This window comes from Kogia breviceps, chromosome 16, assembly GCF_026419965.1.
Source record: "Kogia breviceps isolate mKogBre1 chromosome 16, mKogBre1 haplotype 1, whole genome shotgun sequence".
NCBI lineage: Eukaryota > Metazoa > Chordata > Mammalia > Artiodactyla > Physeteridae > Kogia > Kogia breviceps.
The window spans coordinates 17,116,134-17,141,604 of NC_081325.1; the positions used below are offsets into that span (position 1 = coordinate 17,116,134).

At 35.8% G+C, this 25,471-nt stretch overlaps 1 protein-coding gene across 5 annotated transcripts in view; it reads left to right on the forward strand.

The window, feature by feature from the left end:
- The window catches only part of INTS6 (integrator complex subunit 6), a 111,007-nt gene that overhangs the window by 49,526 nt on the left and 36,010 nt on the right, over positions 1 to 25,471 (forward strand). For all 5 annotated transcript variants that reach the window (XR_009331688.2, XM_059041518.2, XM_059041517.2 and 2 more), the window contains 6 exons: positions 10,736 to 10,919; positions 16,150 to 16,275; positions 17,700 to 17,854; positions 21,649 to 21,801; positions 22,679 to 22,811; positions 23,738 to 23,832. Coding sequence is in view for 4 of the 5 variants with exons in the window: in XM_059041518.2 (XP_058897501.1) it covers positions 10,736 to 10,919; positions 16,150 to 16,275; positions 17,700 to 17,854; positions 21,649 to 21,801; positions 22,679 to 22,811; positions 23,738 to 23,832 (846 nt within the window). In the remaining variant the exon portion in view is untranslated. The remainder of the gene's footprint in view (positions 1 to 10,735; positions 10,920 to 16,149; positions 16,276 to 17,699; positions 17,855 to 21,648; positions 21,802 to 22,678; positions 22,812 to 23,737; positions 23,833 to 25,471) is intronic.

Consider the following 25,471-nt stretch of genomic DNA (forward strand, 5'->3'; position numbering starts at 1 on the left):
ATCTTTTGAGAAAAGTGCTCTTTTTTACAGTGTGTGTGTGTGTGTGTCCTTTTGGAACTTAGTTTTGCATTTTTTAAAAAGTCACGCTTCATGTATTACAGTAACTTGTTATCATTTGAACATGTTAAATCATCACTGCAATATAGAGGTAGAGAAGGCATCATAGCCTTAGGGGGCATAGCATAATCTATATTTTTTCCTCTGTAATTGTCTTTGGTATTAGTCCCTTGCTTTTTCTTTTCATTAATTTGTTTCTTGCTTTCATTCCTATTCCTTTTGCCATCATTCACCTTGATGTTTTTCTTAAACTATTAATTAGCTCCTTAACTTGTCTTGGTTTCCTTCAATCTGTCTTTCCATGGCAATAATTATTCTAAAGCACACCACTTGAGTGTATTATTCTACTGTTCAAAATGTTTCATTGTTTTCCATTGTCCACTAGATTCCTCAGGACCTTTCACAGTTAAGCCAGTTACCTTATTTATCCATCCATCTGTTTTATTCATTCAGCCATATTTATTGAGTTTCTTCTATGAACTAGACACTGCTGTGCTCTGAGGATCAAATGATAAAACAATCAGGAGCTCAGTCCCCTTGGGTCTAATTGAGAAGACAAACATTAGTAAAAGTATCATGTGATAAAAGTAAAACTGCAATGATCATGTATCCTACAAAAGGGAGGAGTATGTATTGTGAGAGCTTATAATAAGGGCACACTAAATTTAGTCAAGAAGGTCACTGAAAGCTAAGATTTGAAGAGGTGAGGAGGATTTACTACACAAAAAGTGGGAAGGATGATCATACCAGGTAGAGGCACTGTACAAAGGCTCTTTTCCCAGAAGGAGTATGTTTTGAGACTGAGGGACTAGAAGAAGGCTAATGTGACTTGGAGCATAAAAAAAGAGGGTCCATTGTACAAAATGGAAAAGAAGGTGGGGCTTGATCACACAGGGGGTTTTGAGGCCATGCCAATTAATATTATTAATATGAATGCAATAGGAAGTCATCCAAGGGTTTTATTTAGAGGTAGGGGGTGGAGGAGTGAAAGACAAGTGGATGTTGGAAGACCAGTTAGGCGTTGTTGCATTAGTTCTGACAGTAGCTTGGTCATGGAGGTTGGTGATAGTAAAAGGAATAGAAAGAAGCAGCAGTTTCAAGAGATATTTAGAAAGTTAAATCAACCAAATTTGCTGACATATTTTGCATTTGGGGGTGTAAGGAAGAGGGAGATGGCTTCTTGCCAAACTAGATAGATTGCAGTGCCATTCATTGAGCTAGGGAATCTTGAGAGAGTACCATTTGGGGTGGAGGAAAATCATGAGTTCAGTTTTGAGCAAACTGAGTTTGAAGTACCTTTGAGCCATCCAAGAGGGAATGGCAAGTAGGCAGAAGAATATTTTGGTGCTCAAAAGAAAGATCTAGGCTGGACATATCCAATTGTAAGATATTATCTGAGTATAGGTAGTAATTGAAGCTGTGAGTAGGTGGATTGAGGGTTTAGAGTACAAACTGGCCAAGGCTTAATACTGAGCCTTGAGCGTCAGCAGCATGTAATGGCTAGGTATTAGAGATTGAGGGGGGAGGGTCGGGGTGGACACAGAGGAGCAGCCGAAGAAGCAGAGGGAAGCCATGAGAATATTTCAAGGTGAAAGCCAAAGGAAGAGTATCTTTCTAAAGAGTAGTAAATAGTTTTGAATGCTGCTGGGAAGCTAAATCTGAAAAATCTTCACTAGGTTTAATGACTCCTTTGGTTATCTATTTCTGTGTAACAAATCATCCTAAATCTTAGTGGCTTAAAACAACAGTTTATTATTTCTCAAGATTCTGCGAGTTGGCTTCATTCATCTGGGGGCTTAGCTGGGGCTGGAACATCCAAGATGGCCTTATTTACACGTCTGGGGCTTTAGTGCCCACTGTTGCCTGGGCACCTTGCTTCTTGTCCCTGTAACTTCTGTCTCTCCATAACATCTCTTATCAGGCAGTGGTCTAGTTCAAGCTTCTTTACCTGGCGACTGGCTCCCAACGGGCTGGCAGTGAAGCTTCGAGGCCTGTTGAGACTAAAGCCTGGAACACTTTGACCACACTGTCATCTACCACTGTGGCCAAAAAAAGACTTTGATGCCTTAGTGTGGGAGTTGTTTTAGTAGAGTTTGAAAGACTAGGAAATTATGAGCAGATGAAGAAAAAATTCCTTATCATTCCCCTATATTTTCTCTAAACTTGACCCCAAATAGGCTAATTTCCTGAATGCTTCCTGTTTATTTCCTCACATGATCCTTTCCGCTAAATATTATTCCTCTATCTCCACCATATTAAAATTTTACCTGTTCTTTTTTTTTAAAAAATTTTTTATTGGAGTATAGTTGATTTACAGTGTTGTGTTAGTTTCTGCTGTACAGCAAAGTGAATCAGTTATACGTGCACATATATCTACTATTGTAGATTCTTTTCCCATATAGGTCATTACAGAGTATTGAGAAGAGTTCCCTGTGCTATACAGTAGGTCCTTATTCATTATCTTTTTAAAAAATATATATATAGGAAAATCTTACCCATTCTTTTTTTTTTTTTTTTTTTTTTTCTTCGGTATGGGGGCCTCTCACTGTTGTGGCCTCTCGCGCTGCGGAGCGCAGGCTCCGGACGCGCAGGCCTAGCGGCCATGGCTCACGGGCTTAGTTGCTCCGCGGCACGTGGGATCTTCCCGGACCAGGGCACGAACCCGTGCCTCCCACATCGGCAGGTGGATTCTCAACCACTGCGCCACCAGGGAAGCCCAATCTTACCCATTCTTAAAGGCTTTCTTAAAATCTTCAGTTTCTCTCCTTTGTATGTTGCTCTCCAACAATACTGAATTTTAATTTAATTTTTTATCCCAGTATTTGTTATTTCTTGCCTTTTATCTTTTTGATCATGATCTTCACTCTGCATGCCCTGCAATCTGCAAAAGGTTGTAGATTCTCAATAAACTTTTCATTCTTCAAACTAACTCAAATGCTGCTTCCTCGGAGAGCCTTCGCTGGTCCATCCCCCAAATAATCAATTATTCCTCTGTACCTCATGCATACTTTTACTATTGTACATATCATAACAAATTATAATTATTTACATGTTCTTGAAGGTAGGAAATTACAGTGTCTGCTGTGTTGCCTTTCATTAAATAATTCCTGAGTTATAGCTTGATTTGTGATCCCCATTCTTAATATTTAAGAAAAATGCCACACATGATAACAGAAATTTTGGGGGCTTCCCTGGTGGCGCAATGGTTGAGAGTCTGCCTGCCAATGCAGGGAACGCGGGTTCGTGCCCCGGTCCGGGAGGATCCCACATGCCGCAGAGCGCCTGGGCCCGTGAGCCACAACTACTGAGCCTGCGCGTCCGGAGCCTGTGGTCCGCAACAGGAGAGGCCGCAGCAGTGAGAGGCCCGTGTACCGCAAACAAAAAAAAAAAAAAAAAAGTTTGTATTAATAATTACCTAATTACTTCTTTGATAATGTGCCAAGTTCATTGATACTAGGCCAGTGCAGGAAACTATAAAGACAAGTTTTGGTTTGGTGTGTGAGGTAAAAAATTTTTGCAAGAAAGAATATATGACCACACTCTTTGTATCGCTAAATTCTAAGGCTAGAATTTATGAGGTTGCATTCTGTGTGGCCTCAGTAGGAGTATGTCCATATGTAAATTATCATTGTGAATATTGTACATTGAGCTCGATTCAGGAGTTGTTAATGGCTTCACCATATGGAATGGTTGTTTCTCTACCCCCTGCTGTAGGTGTCAGGCAAATTTTTGCAGCTCGTGTGTTTATATCCTGTATGTGTGGGTACATACAAGGGACATAGAGATCAGCTGGTTTCATATATCGGGGAAGAATAGTACTTCAGCTCTTGGAGATAGGACTAGCTGCTTCTGCGACTCAGCACAATGACAGTGGAATCTGTTTGTGTGTTTGCATCCATATCTGTGTACGGTTTGGGCTGGGGGGAGCACAGGTGTTGTTGGCAGGACACTGACTGGTGCTTGTGCTCTGCAGCACTCCTCGCACTGCACTGCTCTAGTCCTTTCCGTCAGCTGTGGGAATGGGACAGGTACTATGGGGGACACAGAAAAGAATCAGATCTCTCTCCCTGCCTTCTCTCAAACTGGAGAGGGATAGGCAGTCAGGGAAATAGGTCATTAAAACTTAGGGTAGGAGCTGTAATTATTAAAGGACTTGTAATGAGTTACTTCAGTAATAGAACCAGTTGGCAGAATATCCAGCTGCAAGGGGAAACCTCCTAAGAGTTGGTACAGATCAGTCACCTGACTCTCATGACGTGATCATCATCCAGGAGTGAGTTAGGTTGTGTGCCAGGAGAAATAAATCTGTTCGTGTCCTGAATTAAAAATGTTTTTAAAAGAAATTTCTTTTATCTTCTTTCACTGTTTGCTGACTTTTATTTATTTATTTTTTACATTCTGCAAATTTAAAAAACAAGTAATAATGTATGAGAATCCTGGTTATCTGAAGTTTTATAATTGGTTATCTTAAAGTGAGCTAGCTAAAACGTTATCCAAATCTTACTTATTTGGCTTGGTAGAGTCCTTATTAAATCCTGAAATAATACCATGCTTGTGGTAGGCACTTACAGAATAACTGATTAAAATTTAAGTTGATCTTTAGTCCAGCCTTAGCAAAATCACAAATAATTAGGGTCTGAACCATAAACAAATATGAAACAAATTAGGGGGAAGTCACACTATTATAAGTATATAAAGTTTGAGTATGCCCAATGATAGACAGTCACCTTCCTAATCTGCCCTTTGTTTTTCATACCTATGGAGAAATAAATTGTATTCTTTTTTTAATAAGAAATTCAGGAAAGACTCAAAGGTGAGAAAGGGCAGTAAGATAGTTATCCAAAGGAAAGAAGGAAAAGTAGGACAGTCTTCCTCAATTTAAATTGAAGTTATATTTCCTTTTTTGTCAGCTACCAAGGTAATTATATAAGAAATCTGGAATGGTGAGATCAATAAAATTAACCATTTAAAATAATAATATAGAAAACTTCAATTGTATTCAAGTAAAAATAAAACTTGGTTAGTATAAAGTTTGCTGTGCTTATTAGTCCATTAGAACGAAGCTTTACAAAGTATAAGCTTATGAAGACCCTAATAAAGACCAATAATGTCATGGTTATGGGAAAGTTACTGTATTATTGATTTACACATGATTCATCCAGTTCTTAAAGTTTGCAGTCCTTCTTTGATGCTCTAAATTTGATTATATAGCAGGGGTTATTTGAGTCTATTTTCTCTTTTTTTTTTTTTTTGCGGTACGTGGGCCTGTCACTGTCGTGGCCCCGGACCGGGGCACGAACCCGTGTCCCCTGCATCAGCAGGCGGACTCTCAACCACTGCGCCACCAGGAAGCCCTGTATTCTCTCTTGACACACAATCTAACATTGCAACTTGTGTCTAAAATGGGGATAATAATAGTACCTACCCCACTGGTATGTTATAAACATGTTATAAATATGAAAAACTCCTAGAATGTTGCTTGACACATAGTGCTCATTATGCTAGCAGTTATTGTTGTTTATTTTTATTGTTGTTATTACCCATGTACTAGAGAACTGGAAGTGAATAGCAAGAGGGAGAAAAGTGCCTCTTTTCATCAAAGAGTAACTGGGGGAAAAGCATAAGATTGTGCTTTATAAAAACAAATAATCTAAAATGTTCATAACATTTAGTAATTAGTGGTTCAGAATCACTAGATTGATTCAGAAATGGATGATTAAAATTTTTTTCTAAAAGTAGTTATTTTTATAATTAAAATGTCTTTTTCCATTTAATAGAATTAGTTTATTTTTTACATTAATATCAACACTTGATTTATTTTTTAAAAATTTATTTATTTATTTATTTTTTTGCGGTACATGGGCCTCTCACTGTTGTGGTCTCTCCCGTTGCGGAGCACAGGCTCTGGACACGCAGGCTCAGCGGCCATGGCTCACGGGCCCAGCCGCTCCGCGGCACGTGGGATCTTCCCGGACCGGGGCACGAACCTGCATCCCCTGTATTGGCAGGCGGACTCTCAACCACTGCGCCACCAGGGAAGCCCCCTTTTTTTTTTTTTTTGTATCTTCTTTCTGTTTGTCAGCTTCTCCTTAAACACATCTCTAAAACCAGTTCCTTTAGGAACATGATCCCTGTCCTCAGAAATCTTGAGGGTAGTGGGACCATATTTTATCATGCATCTTTAAGTCCTCCAAATCCTAAATGCCTAATATTTGGTAGGGGCATAAAAAATGATGAGAGAGGGCTTCCTTGGTGGCGTGTTGGGAGTCCGCCTGCCGATACGGGGGGTGCGGGTTCGTACCCCGGTCCGGGAGGATCCCACGTGCCGCGGAGCGGCTGGGCCCGTGAGCCATGGCTGCTGGGCCTGGGCGTCCAGAGCCTGTGCTCCACAGCGGGAGAGGCCACAGCAGTGAGAGGCCTGCATACCACCAAAAAAAAAAAAAAAAAAATGATGAGAGAAAGCAAACATAATTTTCAAGAAATATTCTACTGTCTTACAGTATATTTTAATATCCAGGTAAGTATAAGCAGAACTCTGTGTTAACGTCCTTATAAATGTCTGAGCTTTGGGGCTACTGATTATATCTAATCTACCTTTTATTGAGTTGAGACGTACATGAAGTTTTCTTGTGTTTAATTTTGTTATAAAATGATAACACTGTTGGACTTCCCTGGTGTTCCAGTGGTTAAGACTCTGCGCTTCCAATGCAGGGGGCTTGGGTTTGATCCCTGGTTGGGGAACTAAGATCCCACATGCTGTGCAGTGCAGCCAAAAAAAGCAAAAACAAAAACAAAAATGATAACACTGTTATAAAAGAGGTATAGATAAGTACTTGAATGGATAGTTTACTGTGTTTTTTGCATATTAATATATTCTAATATTCTGGATGAGAGTAAGTGATACAAAAATTTCTGCCATATTTGCTCATTTTGATTTTTTTGTTGTTGAGGATTTTAAAAAATTTAGTGAATGGAAGAGAACATTACAGATAGTTAGGTGCAGTTTCTTTTCTTCCCTTACTCAGTGTTATTTCCCTCCCTCTTCCCCATCCAAGCAGCAACAATTATCATGAATTTGGTGTGTAGTCTTCCAGTTCATGTTTTTTTACTTTTCCTATATGTGTATGTTATACACATATAAAACTACACTAAGTAATTGTTTAATAGTGCATATAGCTGCTCTTCTTTATGTATCATTTTGCATCTTGCCTTTAATTTGTATTATCTGATGATTAGTGTATTTGAGCATCTTTCTACATATTTATAGGCTATATGAGTTTCCTCGGGTATTATCTTTTTTTGTTGCCCATTTTTAACTTTGGGAATTATCTATTCATATTTATTGCACATTTTTCTAGTGGTTAATTTTATATTTTTATAATTGATTTATGTGCTGTTTGCCTTGATTTTCAAACCACATATTCAGAAAGACCTCCCTTGGTGATTATAAGACATTGCTAGAATTTCAACTGTAGACTTTAGGTTTGGAGTAGTTCAACCCTCCTGAGAATATTTTTTCACTGAGGTTTTTTATCTTTTTCCTGTCCCTGTTTGCTTGCCATCACTCCTTCCTATTTTACTAGCGCATTTCAGCTATAGAGGAGTTTTTCCTGCCTCTGGTGATGAGGGAGGGTGGTAGTGATATGTGAGGTGGAAATAATAAGAAATAGAAAAATGAATAAAAATTTGACAAGTTTATAAAATTGATATTGCTATGTGTAAAATATGCTCGTGACCCTTGGCTTTTTGTTTTACTTTAAGTACCTTCTAGATCTAGCATTGTGCAGCCAATAAAAAGATAATTCTCATCATTATCTGATTAGGGGTGTGTGTGTGTGTGTGTGTGTGTGTGTGTGTGTGTGTGTGTGTGTGTGTGTGAGTGAGAGAGAGAGAGAGAGAGAGAGAGAGAGAGAGAGCGCATTACTTGATAAGTTGTGTATGTATGTGTACATGACTTGGGGTCTGTTGTTGTCCTATCCACTATTTATTTATACATGAGGTCTCTGCAGTGCTGTTATCCACTGGATTCTTGAGACAGGTCCACGTATCCATTACTTTCCAGAGCTACTGCATTAACAGTTGAAATCTTCTTCCTCCAGTGCCATTGGTGGCTCGATATTTATCTTCTGGCAGGGTGTGGTGATAGCAGCAAGGTCTTGGAGTTCCCAGGCTGTTTTGCAAGTGTCACAGAACCTTTGAGGTTAGAAAACCTTCCTCAGGAACATCTTGGCCCAGATTTCTTAATTTAAGAGTCCTTCCTTGGGGCTTCCCTGGTGGCGCAGTGGTTGAGAATCTGCCTGCCGATGCAGGGGACGCGGGTTCGTGCCCTGGTCCGGGAAGATCCCACATGCCGCGGAGCAACTAAGCCTGTAAGCCATGGCCGCTAGGCCTGCGCGTCCGGAGCCTGTGCTCCGCAACGGGAGAGGCCACAACAGTGAGAGGCCCGCATACCGCAAAAAAAAAAAAAAAAAAAAAAGAGTCCTTCCTTATTATTGCCTCTGACTTATGCCTTAAAAGTAGGATCAGTGCCAGGAGAAAAGCTAATGACTCTTGGCCATGGGCACAAAATCTTGGCAGATCCTGATATAGGAATCTTGCAGCAGATTCTCTTGACATGAGTCTTTTGGAGAGAGGTGCCACTTTAACAGAGCTTTGCTAGGAACTCTCTACTTAGAATTGAATCTGTTTTTTTTTTTTTTTTAATGGTTTGATGTAAGTCATTGAAGAAACTTGAGTTCTTAAGTCAGTGTAGAATGACTTCAATCCCTAATTTATCAAGTTCAGAAATCTTCAAGGTGAGAAATAGAAAGGCTGTAAGCAATACAATTTTGTTTTGTTTTTGACAAAAGTAGTATTAAACTCTGGCAATTAATTTGGAAGCGATTATTTTATTTATTAAAAAAAATTTTATTGGAGTATAGTTGATTTACAGTGTTGTGTTAGTTTCAGGTATACAGCAGAGTGGTAATTTTGAAATGTGTTCTGTATTTTAAAGAAAACTCCAGTATTTGTATAAATCAATCCCTGAGTATGCTGATCCCAGGTTTCATTTCTTTTTTAAAAAATTTTATAAGCGAAAAAGACTTTTGTTTTCCTAAGTACTATATCATCACACTTAAACATTATTAATAATACCAGTAACATGTATTTCAGATTTTCCTGATTGTCTTAAAAATCTTTGCTCTTGATTGTTTTGTCTCTTATTCTCTAACAGTTCCACCAGCCCTTCCCCACTCCCACTCTTTGCTTTTTCGTGCCGTTTGATTCATTGGAGAAACCAGGTCATCTGTCCTGTAACATTCTGGATTTGACTGATTGCTCCCTGCGGTGGTGGATAACTTGATCCTGTATCCTCAGTTGTCCCTGTAAACTGGTGGTTAGAACTGAAGGCTTGGTTAGATTCAGATTCAACCTTTCCTTCCCTTTTTCTTTCCTTGCTTTTTTCAGTGTTCTGTACTTCACATCATGAGGCCCATATTGTCTGGTTGTCCCCATTTACTTACGCTAAGACTGATGTGTGGATCTGTTGGTACCTTGTGACTATTGGTTCAGAGGTAGCCATTAGAATCACTTTAAAGTGTTTAAAAATTCTTAAGAATCTTGGATTCTGATTGAGCAGGTCCTAGGGGCATGGGGAGAGACATAGATTAAAAAACACATGGAACCAGAAACCCCCAAACCCTCTACCTTTACTCAGATGTAGTAAGATTCATTACCTTTAATACATTTAATATGTAACTAGAGTGATAAAATTTACTTTTAAGCAATTGCTTTGGGAAGATATGTTTCGTATGAAATGAAGCATATTTAAATCATTAACTGTGGAGGTGTTTGAGGCTACTGTGGTGTGGTAGAAAAAAATACTGACTTGCAGGACTTCCCTGGTGGGACAGTGGTTGAGAATCCGCCTGTCAGTGCAAGGGACACGGGTTCAATCCCTGGTTTGGGAAGGTCCCACATGCTGCGGAGCAACTAAGCCCGTACGCCACAACTACTAAGCCTGCACTCTAGAGCCTGTGAGCCACAACTACTGAAACCTGCGCTCCTAGAGCCTGTGCTCTGCAACAGGAGAAGCCACTGCAATGAGAAGACGGTGCACTGCAACAAAGAGTAGCCCCCGCTTGACACAACTAGAGAAAGCCTGTGTGCAGCAACAAAGACCCAAAGCAGCCAAAAATAAATAAATAAGTACATAAATTAATCAATTAAAAAAAAAAAGAAAAAGAAAAAATACTGACTTGGACCTGGGAGGCCAAATCATTTATTGTCTCGGAGGCCCATTTTTTTTTTTAATCTAGAAAATAGGAACCCTAAGATATTTATCATAGGGTTGATTTAATGATTAAATGAAATGATTTATTTAGAAGCAGTCCAGCACCTGGTGGTGAGTTATGTTGAAATCTGAAAAGCATTACAGAAATAGATTTTTTTCAATTGAGGTCTTCTTTGAGTAAAGCTTAAGAAAATTGAAGTAATAATATTTTACATGCTATTTTATATATATATATATATATATATATATATATATATATATAAGCTTTTGTTTTTGAGCTTGTTGTTTTTGAATGATAGGAGACTCATGACTCATGATGTAGTTTTTATATGTGTCATTAATGTAGCCTTTTTGGGAGAAATAGTGTTGGAAATCTTATTGTTTTTTATTTCCCCTTACTTTCAGCTCCATTTACCTCTTAATTCTCCTTTGCCTGGAAGCGAATTGACCAAGGAACCTTTTCGTTGGGATCAGAGACTCTTTGCATTAGTGTTGCGGTTGCCTGGCACGATGTCAGTAGAATCAGAACAGTTGACAGGTGTGCCTTTAGATGACTCTGCAATCACACCAATGTGTGAAGTGACAGGCGGTAAGTTCTTTGCTGGCAGTAATTCAGTGACTTAAGCAGAGTTTATCTGAATGTTTTAAAATGTGCATTTCAAAATCTCCGTGTTTGTTTTTGTTCAACAAATTAACATTAGAAGTTAGTAGACATAGATGGTTTTAAAACTACATTGATGAAGGTCTTTGATTCGATTTGAATAGGATGTGAATACTATTGGGTCTGATAATGCATGATATTTTTTTTCTAACCATATAGAAAATGCTGGTATTTGAAGTTGTTAAACTTATTTTCTTACCTACAAAGATGGCTAATGATTTACAAATGCCGTAGAATTATTTTCTCTGAAAAAATGTTTTGAGAATCATCTCATTATCCATGTAATGGTTAATGCCTGGTTAAGTACAGTTTTCCCCAGAGGCAAAGAGGAAGCTAGATAGGTTAGAGGAAACAGCAGTGAACTCTTAGCAGCTAATCCAGGGGGTCGCTGTGCTCAGTGAACATTAGTGAAGTTCTTGAAACAGAATATGTAAGAGACTCAGAGCTTTTATAGTGTGGAATTGGTTAACAGGTGGGTTAAATTCATATGGATATGTATTGAGTGTCTACTGTGTACCAAGCACTGTTCCATGCTTTAGGATTTCCATAGTGAATATGACAGGCATGGTATTCTTGCTTTCATGGTACATTTTAGTTCTTGCTTAGGGAATTTGATACTAAAATGTCCAGGTCTGGCATACCACTATTTTCATCAGTGTCAGGGGCTGTGACATAGTCTACATACACTGTCAGTGCTCTATTGAGATTCTGTCATAGCCAGCTATGTAAGTTAAAGGAAAATGTAAAGTCTAATTAATATTTTAGGTGCCTTTTGGAGATCTGCAAATTTCACAGACAAAAAGGGTATCCCATATAGATAGGTATGTGAAAAAGACAGTTTAGGAGAAGATTCCGACATCACTGTTGGTAATATCTTTCAGTGACCCAGAAAACTTAGTTGGTTAAGGAATTAGGGAGCTTTCCCCAAATATACATCCTGAATCTCTTCTGATGTAGTGGTTTATTTAACCTCTCTTCATGCTTCTGCTAGCAATAATGGGAAACTGCTCAAATGTCACTCACCTTTCCATTTTATATGAATAGTATGTTTTCTTCTTTATTTTCAAAGAATGTTGACTAAAAAAAGTTTTGAGGATAAAACACCAGAAAAGTAGAAATAACAGAAAAGCTAACATCCACTGGTGTTGTACTATCCAAATATGTAATCACTGCTAACAATTCTGTGCATTTTTAAACTTGATGATAAGAGTAGTGTGTGTACGTTTATTTTTTCCATTATAGAACAATTCATGTTCATTAAGGAAAAATTGGAAAGAAATTTGCCTGTGTTGCCAAAATAATTAATATTTTGTTATATTTTTAATGTATACTTTAAAATTATATAAATGTCATTGTAAGCATTTTTCTTTTATTATCAGGTAATTAATGAATACTCTATGCCAAATAACTGTTTTTGATCCTGGGAATACAACAGGAACGATAGACAGCTTACATTTTTGGACTGTGTGACAGATGAAATCATATAAAATGAATAAATAATATTTCAGTTCTCCTTACTATCAAGAAAAAAAATAGGGTGAGGGTGCAGAGGGTAATGAGGCAGAGAATGAGTATTCCTGGGAAGTCTTTTGAGGAGGTGACTTTTTTTTTTTTTTTTAACCGTAAACCTAGAGGATATGCTTACCCCAGTTTGAATCAATTTAAAATATTGCATGTCCTTGGAGATTATTATACTATTTGTCTAAAGAAGTAAATAAAACAACAATTATTTATAAATTACATTTGCATATCTCTAACCTTGATGTTAAAGTCAGTTGTTTGAATAGGGATTAAATCAGCCCTGGTTGTATCTTAAAACTATTAATCCCTCTAAAATTATTGTTACAACATGTTCATCAACCCTCTCTCTCTTTTAGATATTTTAGTTCCAGGTGTATAACATAATGATTTGATATTTGTATACGTTGTGGAATGGTCACCACAGTAAGTCTAGTTAGCATTTGAACAGAAATCTGAATAATGGAGTAAGCCATACAAAGATCTAGGTTGAGGAAATAATAAGAGAAGGAACATGCCCCATGTTTTGGGGAGCAACAGGAAGGTTGATATGGCTGGAGCTTATGTAGGGGGAAGTAGAGAGTAACAGGTTTGTTTAGAGAGGTACGCAAGGGCCAAGTATTGAATAGCCTTTTAGGCCATAATAAATATTTTTTATTTTCCAAGTGTGATGAGAAGTCATTGGAGGGCTTTGTATAGGAGGTGACATCTGATTTCTGTTTCTGAAAGACCACTTCAGCTGCTGGATGAGAATATACTGTAAAGTGGTGAGAATGGAAGCAGGGAGACCAGAAGAGTTGATAGTACTTTGATCTAAAGTGTCAGGTTTGGAGGTGGTGGGTGAGAGGTGGTCTGATGGAAAGGAGAGACTGAGGGCAATGAGGGAAGAAGGAATCCAGGCTGATTCCTCGATGATTCAGTTGCCCTGAACAATTGGAGGTGAATGGCTATGCCAAGTACTGAGATGGTTACTCAAAGGAGAAGCAGGTTTGGGAGAGGCGCAGGTATGACATCAAATTTTAAAAATGCCTAATAGACATGTTGATGGGAGTATTGAGGATAAAAAGCTTTTTATAAAAATTGTAAGACTTTTCTAGATTAAATAAATTTAACTTTCTTAGCCTCTATAAGGACTGTTGCCCAACTTAGAAATGTTCCTTTTGTCTCTTATCCATTTTACTAAAATGCTAATATAGTATACTCTGGGGAAAAGTTATTTTTCCTTTGTTTCACTTTACTGAGTTCAGACTCATTATGGTTAGATTTTTGGGGGGGATCCTCTAACCACAAGTGAGCCAGCTTCTTGACTTGAAAGTATGTGCTTTTCTCACAAATATTATTAGTGATCGCAGAAACTTTATCCTTCAGTACAAGGTGTTATACATTCCAAGAGGTGAGTTTTGATGTAAAGAATAAGAGAAACATGACATGGGTTATAGGTTCACTTTGTAAAGATGGCAAAATTTCCTTTAACTTTCAAAAGAATTAATGAATTTTTGTTATTTTCTAAATGACTCAAGTTTATTTTTTCTCCAATTTTCATAGAATGTCTTTGTTAGTAATTTTATTTCATACTAAGATCGTAACTTCTTTACTTATATTTTCCTAATCAATTAGCTGATGACACAGGTTAGGGGAGTAGAGAGGATTGCCACAATTTTATACTGAAGAACTTCTGTTTTTTATTAACATCTTGGGAATATGCTTAAATATCATGAAATAAGATATTGAACCATTATATAATCTTCTAAATACTTACTGTGTTAAGACTATCAGCCTTTTTATGTATTGTTTTATGTATATGTATAAATAGACTCAAAAAATTTTAATTTACCAATTCTTTCAAATAAGTGTGGTTCCATATAGGCTTTCTATTTTAAATATTGACTTCAAATTAACATCATGGTTTTCAGGGAAGAAGGTATATCCAGATGAAAGTGTCTAATACCTTGTAAGCGTTTGAATCTTGGCTGCACTACTATACTAACTTGAATAAATTAGTTAATCTCTCCATGCTTCAGTTTTCTCATTTGTAAAATGGAGAAAGTAACCAATACAATTGTTGCTAGGATTGGATAAATTAATAGAGTGATTAGAATAGTGCCAGGTACATAGACACTCAGTAATTGGTGGGTATTTTTAGAAGTACGGCTCTTATTGTTGTATTCAGGGTAAGCCATTTGTTATACGATACTTGTTATTCTAAGCTGACTCTGAGGATTTGAATCACTCTACTGCCTCATGTTCTCTTTTCTGAGTAACCTTTAGCAAATCACATGTTGAGTGTAAATTGATAAGAGTAATTTGATATGTCAAATATAATAATATAACATGTTTGGTAATAATTGGTTGAATTTCTTAAGGAATAGGACTTTTCCATATTGAGCTTATTGCAAATAACATTGTAAGATGTTTGATTAAAGAATTTTAGTTGTCATGGTTTTCAGCACTGGTCTAGATCAGTACAGATAATAGAAATATAGGTTATATATAATTATATATAAAATTATAAATTTAAAATTTTAAAGTCACATTAAAAAGAAACAGATAGGGAATTCCCTGGTGATCCCGTGGTTAGGACTCTGCACTTTCACGGCCTAGGGACTTGGTTCAGTCCCTGGTTGGGGAACTGAGATCCCACAAGCCGAGTGGCGCAGCCAAAAAAAAAAAAAAAACCAGAAAACTAAAAAGAAACAGGTAAAATTAATTTATATAATATTTATTTAAATCAATATATCAAAATATTTCAATGTGATATTGGTAATTAAAAATTCAGATATTTTATATTATCTTTATATTACATCTACAAAATCAGGTGTGTATGTTATAGTTACTGTACATCTCAATTTGGACTAGCCATGTTTCAAGTTTTCAGTAGCCATATGTGGCCAGTGGCTGCAATATGGGACAGCGCAGGTCTAGATATATTTATTGAAAAATCCCTGTTTAAGAAGTCTTTTCACTGGTATTTTTTCTTAATCACTAGCATTTTAATGCTTCTGAACTAAAAATTTTATAGGTTAAAATATTCAAGAGGGAAATTCACTTAAGATAGGTAATTTCTAAGTATGTAAGCCAAATGAAATTCAGAAAAGCACATGCTACTATCTATATATTAAAGTACAAACACTTAAAATATGCAGTACCTGCCAGCAGATCAATTAAATAATTATTGAGTATCATCTATGTCCTTAGCATTAATCTTTAGTGATAATACTTTCGTTAAGCAGGAGTAAGATTTTTGGGGGTTAGTTACCAGATGCTGTATATGTGTAATAAAGATAAATTGTATTGGAAAACAGTTGGAGATAATTTTTTATATTTATATATATTTTAAAATCTCATTTCATGTAATACATTGTGTATATATATAATGATTTTTTTTCATTGTGGTTTGTTCACACAAAGATTTCTATTTTCCACATACCTTTAATTTACAAAGAAAAATTTACATACTCTCACAAAATGGAATTGTTGATTGATTGAAAATAGCTATTTTTGTTTTGTTATTCTTCTATTAGATAATGAAAAGGTCAGACTTTATCATTGAATTTTTGTTAATCAGTATTGTCAAAAACCCTACTATGGTTCTTTTTTGTTAAAAGTAGGAATTTTTGCAACTTTATTCTTTTTATTTCAGGCCGTTCATACTCTGTATGTTCTCCAAGAATGCTTAATCAGTGTCTGGAGTCCTTGGTGCAGAAAGTACAAAGTGGAGTGGTAATAAACTTTGAGAAAGCAGGACCAGATCCTTCCCCTGTAGAAGGTATTATTGTACTTCTCTTATAGACATTTTAAACTGGCTTTATCAAGTATTCAAATAGAACTGAAAAATTCCTATGATTTGGCCTTGTCAATATTAATGCCAAATTATTAATATGACAAAACAGCTGTTGGTAAAGAGGGAAGATTAAATAGGAAAGTCAAGGTAATATGATAGTGGTTTGGTAGCATCGCCTTTTTATATTGGTTGTTCATAGCCTGAAAATTTATAAGCCCCAAAACCCTTTTTAAACATTTACAGATGAGCATATTTCCTTTTTAGTATTGTAATGCTGACTCTCTCCAGTATATACGCTTCTTCCATGTTCCTTAATTCACAAGAGTGTTCAACCTTAAGTGTTTATTTAATTCCTTAGCTACATTTTTCTAAAGATCAGACTGATCAGAACCAAATGGTTGGTGTGGTTCCCAAAATGAGAAACCAGCCTTTGCCATTCAGCTTGATCCTTTAAAGTCTAGCTGAGCCCCACCTGGCTTTATTCTAATATTTTGTGATCAGGAACTATTTATATTAGCCAGAGGGTATAAGGAGTTTTACCAGAACCAATGGACAGTTTACATCTGGACCTTCTGTCTTGTATGATATAGCTTATGACAAGAATTAGAAAGTCATTAATGGCACTGGCAGAGGTGATCCACTAGAGTGAGTAAATGGGAGAAGAGAAAGGTCATAGAGATGAGAAAGTGGTACCCTCAGAAGGGATTCTAGGGAAGGAGCAGAAGATGGTAAGATTATATGAATCGCATACTGTGTCTGGTTTAAAAAAACAAACTTAAAAAAAAATTGAATTGTTACACATGGAATATATTTATTTTTAAATTATTTTAGGACTTTGCTTAGAGTTAGGCACTAAGTAAATGTTTACTGAACTGTTAAAGGGAGTTACTGTTTTCTAGAATTGTTTTAGATTAAAGGTAGGCATCTGAAATCTGGATTTGCATATTAACTTTTCATTTTAGTTATTAGGCTTTAGTTAAAAAGATTGATTTTAAAGAAATATTCATTTAGCAATACTTAACCTAGTATTTACTAAGCCAAGCATGATGGTGAAGAAATTGAGTGTTTGCCCTTATCATCTAGTGGGGAAAACATGTCATTTTTAAACAAGTATCTACCATAAAGTATGTTTTACGTATTCTGATTGGACAAGCAAAAGATGCTGTGGGACCTCCTTTCACTTTTTGAACTCATAGTTGGAATTTGCTGATGTTACTCTAGTGAATTCTGATATAATCTAAATGTTAAGCCTTAGTCATGATAGTATTCTACCATTTAAGAAAAATAGGAAAATCCAGAATTGAACAAGTATTAAGACATTTTTACTAAGTAATAGTAGATATAATTTAACTGCTTATGTTTTTCCTTTAATGATACATACTTTCTTTGCTTTGATTTCTTTGCCGTAGATGGGCAGCCAGATGTATCAAGGCCTTTGGGATCTCAGCCTTGGCATAGCTGTCACAAACTCATATATGTCAGACCAAATCCTAAAACTGGGGTTCCTATAGGTCACTGGCCTGTTCCAGAGTCTTTTTGGCCAGATCAGAATTCTCCAACACTAGTAAGTACCAGAGAGGCTGTGACTTTGTAATAGTAACCGTTAACTGCTTTTCCTACTAGTTTTAAGTGCTCCCGTCAGTTAAAGGTGTGGCTGTTGTATAGGAATTAGACAAGCACTCAAAGTGCTCTGATGAGCTGTTACTTGCTTTAGTGTACTGTATTGTTCATCAGGAAGTAATAGAGAAAAGGCATCTGTCTCCTTTAGAATCTAACATTATGCTTATGCTTTTATTATTGGCATCTGGTTACAGAAGCATAGATATAACAAGAGCTTCTCTTTGGATTCTAAATATAATGTAACATGAGGATTTGTCTCTGGGACATAATATATAGTTTAAATGAAGGCTTAGAAAATAATTCTGATGGTTTGCCTGCAGTGTTTTAGGACTTAGTCTTAGAAATTCATGTTGACTTGCATAGTTTTAGTTATATTCAGTGTTTTCAGTCTGGAGGTTTAAGGTAGCAAAGATTTTCTGGTCTTGTTTATAGGAATTATTTTTAGAAACAGTGAGGCTTGTTGAATGATCCTGGTGAATTATCAGTGTTCACTGTATGGTTCTTATAATAATAGGGTAAATTTATACAAATATCTATTAAATCTTGTTAATACCCTTTTTTCAGATTAGTGTATTTTGTAGTAACTGAGGACGCCATGGGATATGACAGTGGTTCTTTAGATGTTACCCTTAGAAGATAAGAGTTGTATTTCAAAGATCATTAAGCAGTCTTTAATAATGTTTCATGCAGCTATCATTTATGAATTAAATTGAACTCTTTGAAACCTTTTATGCTTTAAACCGATATCAACTCTTTAGGGTAATTTTTACTTTTATTCTATACAAGGTCTATAAAGAGATATTTCCTGTATTCATTAGGGATTTAATGTAGTACATGAAATTAAGTTTTTATACATTTCAGTGAGGTATCTTCTTTCTTTTTTGGATTGAACGATCATAGTTTTTTAGTCTGGCTTTAGAGAAACTCTCAATTTCTTTGGTCATATTACTTTCTCCTCTAGAGCCCTTTCAAAATTCTTACAGAACAGATGTCATATTTATATGAAATATTATATTGTTGGTTATTCATTCTATTATGTTTATTTAACACTTACAGTAGTACATATGGTACTTGTTAAGTCCTAATAGGAAGAAATCCAAAATGAGTATCACAAGCATTATCTATTAATATTGCTCTAGTGGTCTATTACAAATTGTTACAAGCCATAGAGGATTTTGAAGTGTCAGTAGGATATCAGTTGGAAGAGGAAACTGTGAGAAAAAAGTATGGAAGTTAAAAAGAACAAGGTGAATTTAGATGAATGGAAAGTAACTGTGAGGATAGGTGGTTCATAATATGTATGTAGGACATTGAGAGTACTATTAAATAAACCAAATTGCTCATGACTTTACGTGCAAGGTTAAGGAATTTGAGCTTTTCTTAATAGGGTTCATAGAACTGAAGACATTTTTAACAGAGTGTTCCTTTAGGAAAATTAATCTGGTGGTTGTTACATGAACTGGAAGGTAAGCTATTTACCTAGAGGGCTATTGCTTTGGTTCACTTAATATAAGAGTTTGAATTAAGATGATGGAAGAGAGAATGATTTAAAAAAAGAGAGAGAGTATTAGAAAGAACTGGCAAAATTTAGTAACTGAAGGATATTTGAGGGGAAATGAAATTTTTAGAAATAATAGTATTTCATATAAGAAGTATTGATACTGAAATTAAATGTGATTTATTAGAGACTGGTTCTGAATTTGAATCATGGCTCTACCAGTTATTAGCCATGTGTCTTTGGTTAATTATCTTCTCTAAGCCTCAATTTCCCATCTGTTAAATAGAGATAATAACTCCTATCTCATAGGATTATTTTGGGGATTAAATGAAATGATAAATGCCCCCCCTTTTCTTTTTGGATCTCAATATTGTCATCCAAAAAAATAGGTGAGTTTCACAGACCCTTTCAATATGCTGTATGTCAGGTACATGCTAGGCACAGGAGCAAAACAGTACTTCCCCTCTGGAACCTAACCATTCCATAGGAAGGTCAGTCATATAAACATAATAGAGTACAGTGTGCTATGCTAACTGTCATAGGGGGCAGAGCAGAACCCAGAGGAGGTGGTGCCTAACTGCCTGGTATGTGTTTGGGGTACATAGTGAGACTGTGTCAGGGAAGAAGTTTCTTAGAGGTTGGTACTTGCCTTGCCAGTTCAGTCTTCAAAACTTAGTTTGTTTGCATTATACAAGGGAGAAAATAGTAAAGCAGCTTGTAATAAAATATGAAACACCAGGGCATGAAAGATAATGATCTGTTTGGGCAACTGCAAGTCGTTTTGGTATGGCTGGAGCACAGGGTGTACATGGTATGGTGGTTAAAAGGCAGATGGGGACCGTATTGTCAAGGCTCTTTGTAAAACAATATTAAAAGAAAAGGATCTGGCCCTATTTTTAGGTGGTTGGCTGCTATTTTTACCCAATAATTTGAGTTAGGAAAATTACATGATTATATTTATCTTTCATGGCCATGGGATTGATTGGAGGGCGCTGACTAATTAGGGAGACTAATTAAAAATGAACAGTTGTACTAATATAGTCTGAGAAATGATGAAGGCATGAATTAGAGTGGTAAGAAATAGCAGGTAAATTTTTAGAGAGATGAGAATTTAGCATTGACAGAGGGCAGTAACTAAAATAGTGAGCATCTGCCATGTTTATGTGTTCTGCTAAGTGGCTTAGGATTTGTGGTATCATTTAATCTAATTCTTTGTGACAGTTAAGTATGGAGGATAAGAGGGAGATATTAAGGCTAACATCTAGGTTTTTAGAACATGTTTTGTGGTTTGGGGGTGAAATAATGAATTGATTAATAATATATTTGAGGGACCTATAGAAAATTCAGGTTATGTACAGTAGGTAGTTAGTTGGATACATAAGAGAAATGAGAGAGATCTGGTCCCTATACAGTAGATTTGGGAGCCACCAGCATATGTAGATAGTAACTGAGGCCAAAAGGAGTCCTTTATAGCTATGAAATTTCACATTATTTCTTCATAGCTCATATTTTCTTCACCAATCTTCACTTGGTGAGATTTTTAGGAAGGAGACTGTTAAGGGGAAAATAGAATAACTTGCTTTTTTTTTCCTTTAAAGTATTGTGGTTTTTGCAGCTCTACAACAGGGCCTCCAAAGTAGGGTATATTTAACACAGGGGTAACCAATACAGTCTGCTGGAATAGGGAAGGAAAGCATTAGAACTTCTATGCATGTTTACTCTTTTCTGTTTTTAATATTATTTTGGTATGTATTTTATTATGTACCTATAAGTTAATAATTTACAAGTATAAATATGTATATGCCCTAATATATTGTATATTCAAAAATTTGTACTGATCAATGTGTGTCATCAATTTGGAAGCCAAGTAGTTAAATTCCTACAACTGAGGACTTAGGAATATTTCTATTAAATTAGTTGTTTCTTAGATATAAAAATTAATGATCACTTATTTAATTCCAAAATTTTGCATTTAATTTTTCTGATAAATTTGATTTTAAGACTTAACAAAAATTTTAATTCTGTACAGATTTTGAAGTGTTTTTATTCTTGTGAATATTATATAATTTAAGCATTACATTTTTAAGTATTTTCTTTCAGCTTAGTGGTGCTTTTGGTAGTAAATTAAATTCTCACTAGTAAAACTGAGAAACTGAGTAAACTTTGGTAGTGAGGGATACTAAAAAGGAGTTTGTTTCTGGTACTTTGTGAAAGAGTAATAATAAGACTTTCCCCTCTAGCCACCTCGTACATCTCATCCTGTAGTGAAGTTTTCCTGTACAGACTGTGAACCTATGGTTATTGACAAATTGCCTTTTGACAAATATGAGTTGGAACCTTCACCGCTGACTCAATTTATCCTGGAAAGAAAATCTCCTCAAACCTGTTGGCAGGTGAGCTGAACAACTATAGTGATTTAAAATTTTATTTAATTTTTATTGAGAGTATAATTGATTTACAATGTTGTGTTAGTTTCAGGTGTACAGCAAAGTGAATCAGTTATACATATACATATATCCACTCTTTTCTTTTTTTTTTTTTTTTTTTTTTTTGCTGGACTGGGTCTTTGTTGCTGTGCACAGGTTTTCTCTAGTTGCAGTTAGTAGGGGCTACTCTTTGTTGCTGTGCCCGGGCTTCTCGTTGTTGTGGAGCATGGGCTCTAGGCGTGTGGGCTTCGGTAGTTGTGGCATGTGGGCTCAGTAGTTGTGGCTCATGGGCTCTAGAGTACATGCTCAGTAGCTGTGGCGCATGGGCTCAGTTGCTCCACGGCATGTGGGCTCTTCCCTGACCAGGGTTCGACCCCGTGTCCCCTGCATTGGCAAGTGGACTCCCAACTATGCCACCAGGGAAGCCCTATCCACTCTTTTTTAGATTCTTTTCCCATATACGCCATTACAGAGTACTGAGTTGAGTCCCCCTGTGCTATACAGTAGGTCCTTATTAGTTATCTGTTTTATATATAGCAGTGTGTATGTGTCAATCCCAGTCTCCCAATTTATCCCTCCCCACTCCCCACACCATAAGTTTTATTTTTTACATCTGTAACTCTCTTTCTGTTTTGTAGATAAGTTCATTTGTAGCCATTTTTTAGATTCTGCATATAAGCAATATCATATGATATTTGTCTTTCTGTCTGACTTACTTCATTCAGTATGAGAATCTCTAGAAATTTAATTTGATGTTTCTTAAAAAGTTAAATTGAATCTGTGGTTTAGATAATGTTCTGTAAAGGTTATTAAATGTGAAGTTTTAACTACTCCTTTTTAACAGGTATATGTGAGCAATAGTGCAAAATATAGCGAACTTGGCCATCCCTTTGGTTACTTGAAAGCTAGTACAGCACTGAACTGTGTCAACTTATTTGTGATGCCTTACAATTACCCAGTCCTCCTTCCCCTTTTAGGTAAGTTATTCTCATCACATTCTCTGTGGCTTAGCATACATACAAATTTTTCCTAAAAACAAACTTTGGGAACATCCCTCCATTTCTAAGTTTTCTTGTCTTCTGGAAATTAATGAAGATTTTTTTTTTTAATGCTCTAAAATACTGAAGCTGTATAAGGTTGTGTTATAGCAACCCGTGCATGTTTCTGGTAAATTGAAAGTCAGTGTCAAACTACTTTTGATTCTGCAAACTATTGAAGATGTCATATTTTAAGTTTCTAAATTAAGTATTCTCTAAGTTTTTTGCAAGTAGATTTCTTACATAGTTAGAATTAGTAATGCAGGCTTTGTATTCAGTAAATAATTAGACATTTTGTAGAAGCATATCATATTTATAAGATCTGAGTATTTTCTAAGGATTTATCTATACTTTTAATTTTCATTTGGCAAATTATTTTAAATGATGAATTTGTTCTAAAATAATATGATAAGCCTAAAGTTGGTTTCTGGGGACCATTTGGCTATAATTTTTTGAGGGCTGTTGGAGAAGACATCTTTCCCTTCATGGAACTGCATCAGATTTAAAGGTTACAGACAAAATATTAGTAGGTGTATTTTATAGAAAACATCGTGCATACTTTGTTTCTGTCTTCAAATCTGTTTCATATCTAGATTTTCCTTGTGTATTTCCTGATTCTACCTTTATTATTACATTTAATTTTAGACCATAATTGGCACCTTTTTATTTTTAAAGTGGTATTACTACTCAAAAATGCCAGAACCAAAAATTTTACCACCTTTAATTTTGTTAAAAATATAGGTCAGATGTTCCTCTCTCTCTTATATAAATAAGAAAGCAGACTTTAAAAATGAAACTTATTTGACTTGATTTTCATGTGTGAAAACAATGAATGATGATAGTTTGTTCACATTGTAAATTTATAGATGACTTGTTTAAAGTACATAAGGCAAAACCAACATTGAAATGGAGACAGTCATTTGAAAGTTATTTGAAGACAATGCCTCCCTACTATCTTGGGGTAAGAATATTATTATTAAAAATAGAACTTGTTATAAAATTTTATATTATGCTTATAGTTTACTATAGGTATTAAAACTTTTATTTATTGCTGTTATAGAATAAATGTCATGAAAATTGAGTGTACAAAGGACCCATATAAATGTAATGGGAAAGAAATGTTTCAGTGATTTGCAGAATAATGATGATGATGATAATGAGAATATATATATATACATATATATATATATACATATATATAAAATGCTTACCCAGGCCTGGTTCTATCCTAAGCATGTATTAACCTCATTTAATTTATATGGTAACCCTATGAGGCAGAAATCACTGTTCTTATTTCACGGATGAGGAAACTGAGGCACTAAAAGATTAAATAATTCATCCAAGGCTACATAGCTAATATTTGGGGGTCAGGAATTCAATCCCAGGCAGCCTGGCTTTAGAATTTAAGCTTTTAACCTCAATTGTTATACTGCCTTTTAAAATTGCAGTTTTATAATTATTTCCCTTTAAGCGTACAAAAAAAGGTTTGTGTTGCATTAGTCCCTAAATCTCCAGAAATATTACTTAAAACCTAGTGTATCATAATAGATAGGACCAATAATGCATATATTATTAAATATATTCTTTATTTATTTTGTGAAGTAGCTTCTTAACAAAAAAACTTACACTAAAAGCACTTTAAAACATTACTTCTGCTTTTACTGCAGGAATGTTACAGTGTTTGACTGTAACTAATCTTTCTAAATGGTCCCTAATAAGAACACTAATTTCTTGAACTTTGAAAATCATATGTTATAGTTGTAAGAGAAAAGTTGTGTGTGTCTAGCACATAGTGCCTGCTATGTAAGAGAGGGAAAAGGAAGAAACACTTGAATATGAACTGTTGTATATGTTTGACTCCTATGTTTCATAGCAACTGGGAGGATTTAGCCAAAGCCACATGAATATTAAATATCAGATCTGGGATTTGATTCCAGTTTGACACCAGTGCTTTTATACACTTTCTAATATGTCATTGGGTGGTTATCATCCTTTTTCTGACTCTGTCCCATTCACATGGGCTAGACAGTCCTGCTAGTGATATTTTTCCTTGCACAAAGTAGCTCTCTATTAGTCCTTACAATTGAAAATCACTATATCACATCCATAGTAAATATTAGATGATTTTTGCCTTCTCGTTTTTCCTTCACAGCTTGTTTCTGGTTTTTCAGCTCAGCTAATGATAGTAGTAGTAATGATTAATACCTGCTGAATGCTTACTGTGTGCCAGATGTATTTACATGTATTCATTCATTTAATCCCATGACGACCCTATGAGGTAGATACTACTATTATCATTTTACACATGAGAAACTTAAGGCACAAAGGGGTTGTATTACCTGCTACAGGGTCACAAAGCTAGTGAGGGGTCGAGCCACGACTCTTCAGTTACCCAAGGTAGAAATGTTCTACTTTCCTTGACTCCTCTTTCTACTTACTACCCGAGTTCTATCAAATCAACCTCTGCAGTGTGTCTCCTGCCCTCTTCTTCTAAACTTAGTGTCTCCAGTGATGCTAAGAAGTCCAGGACTTCACCCTTTCTTGCTCTGGGTGTTGTTATTATAGCCGCTAATCCTTGTTTAGTATTTCAAACTGCCTTT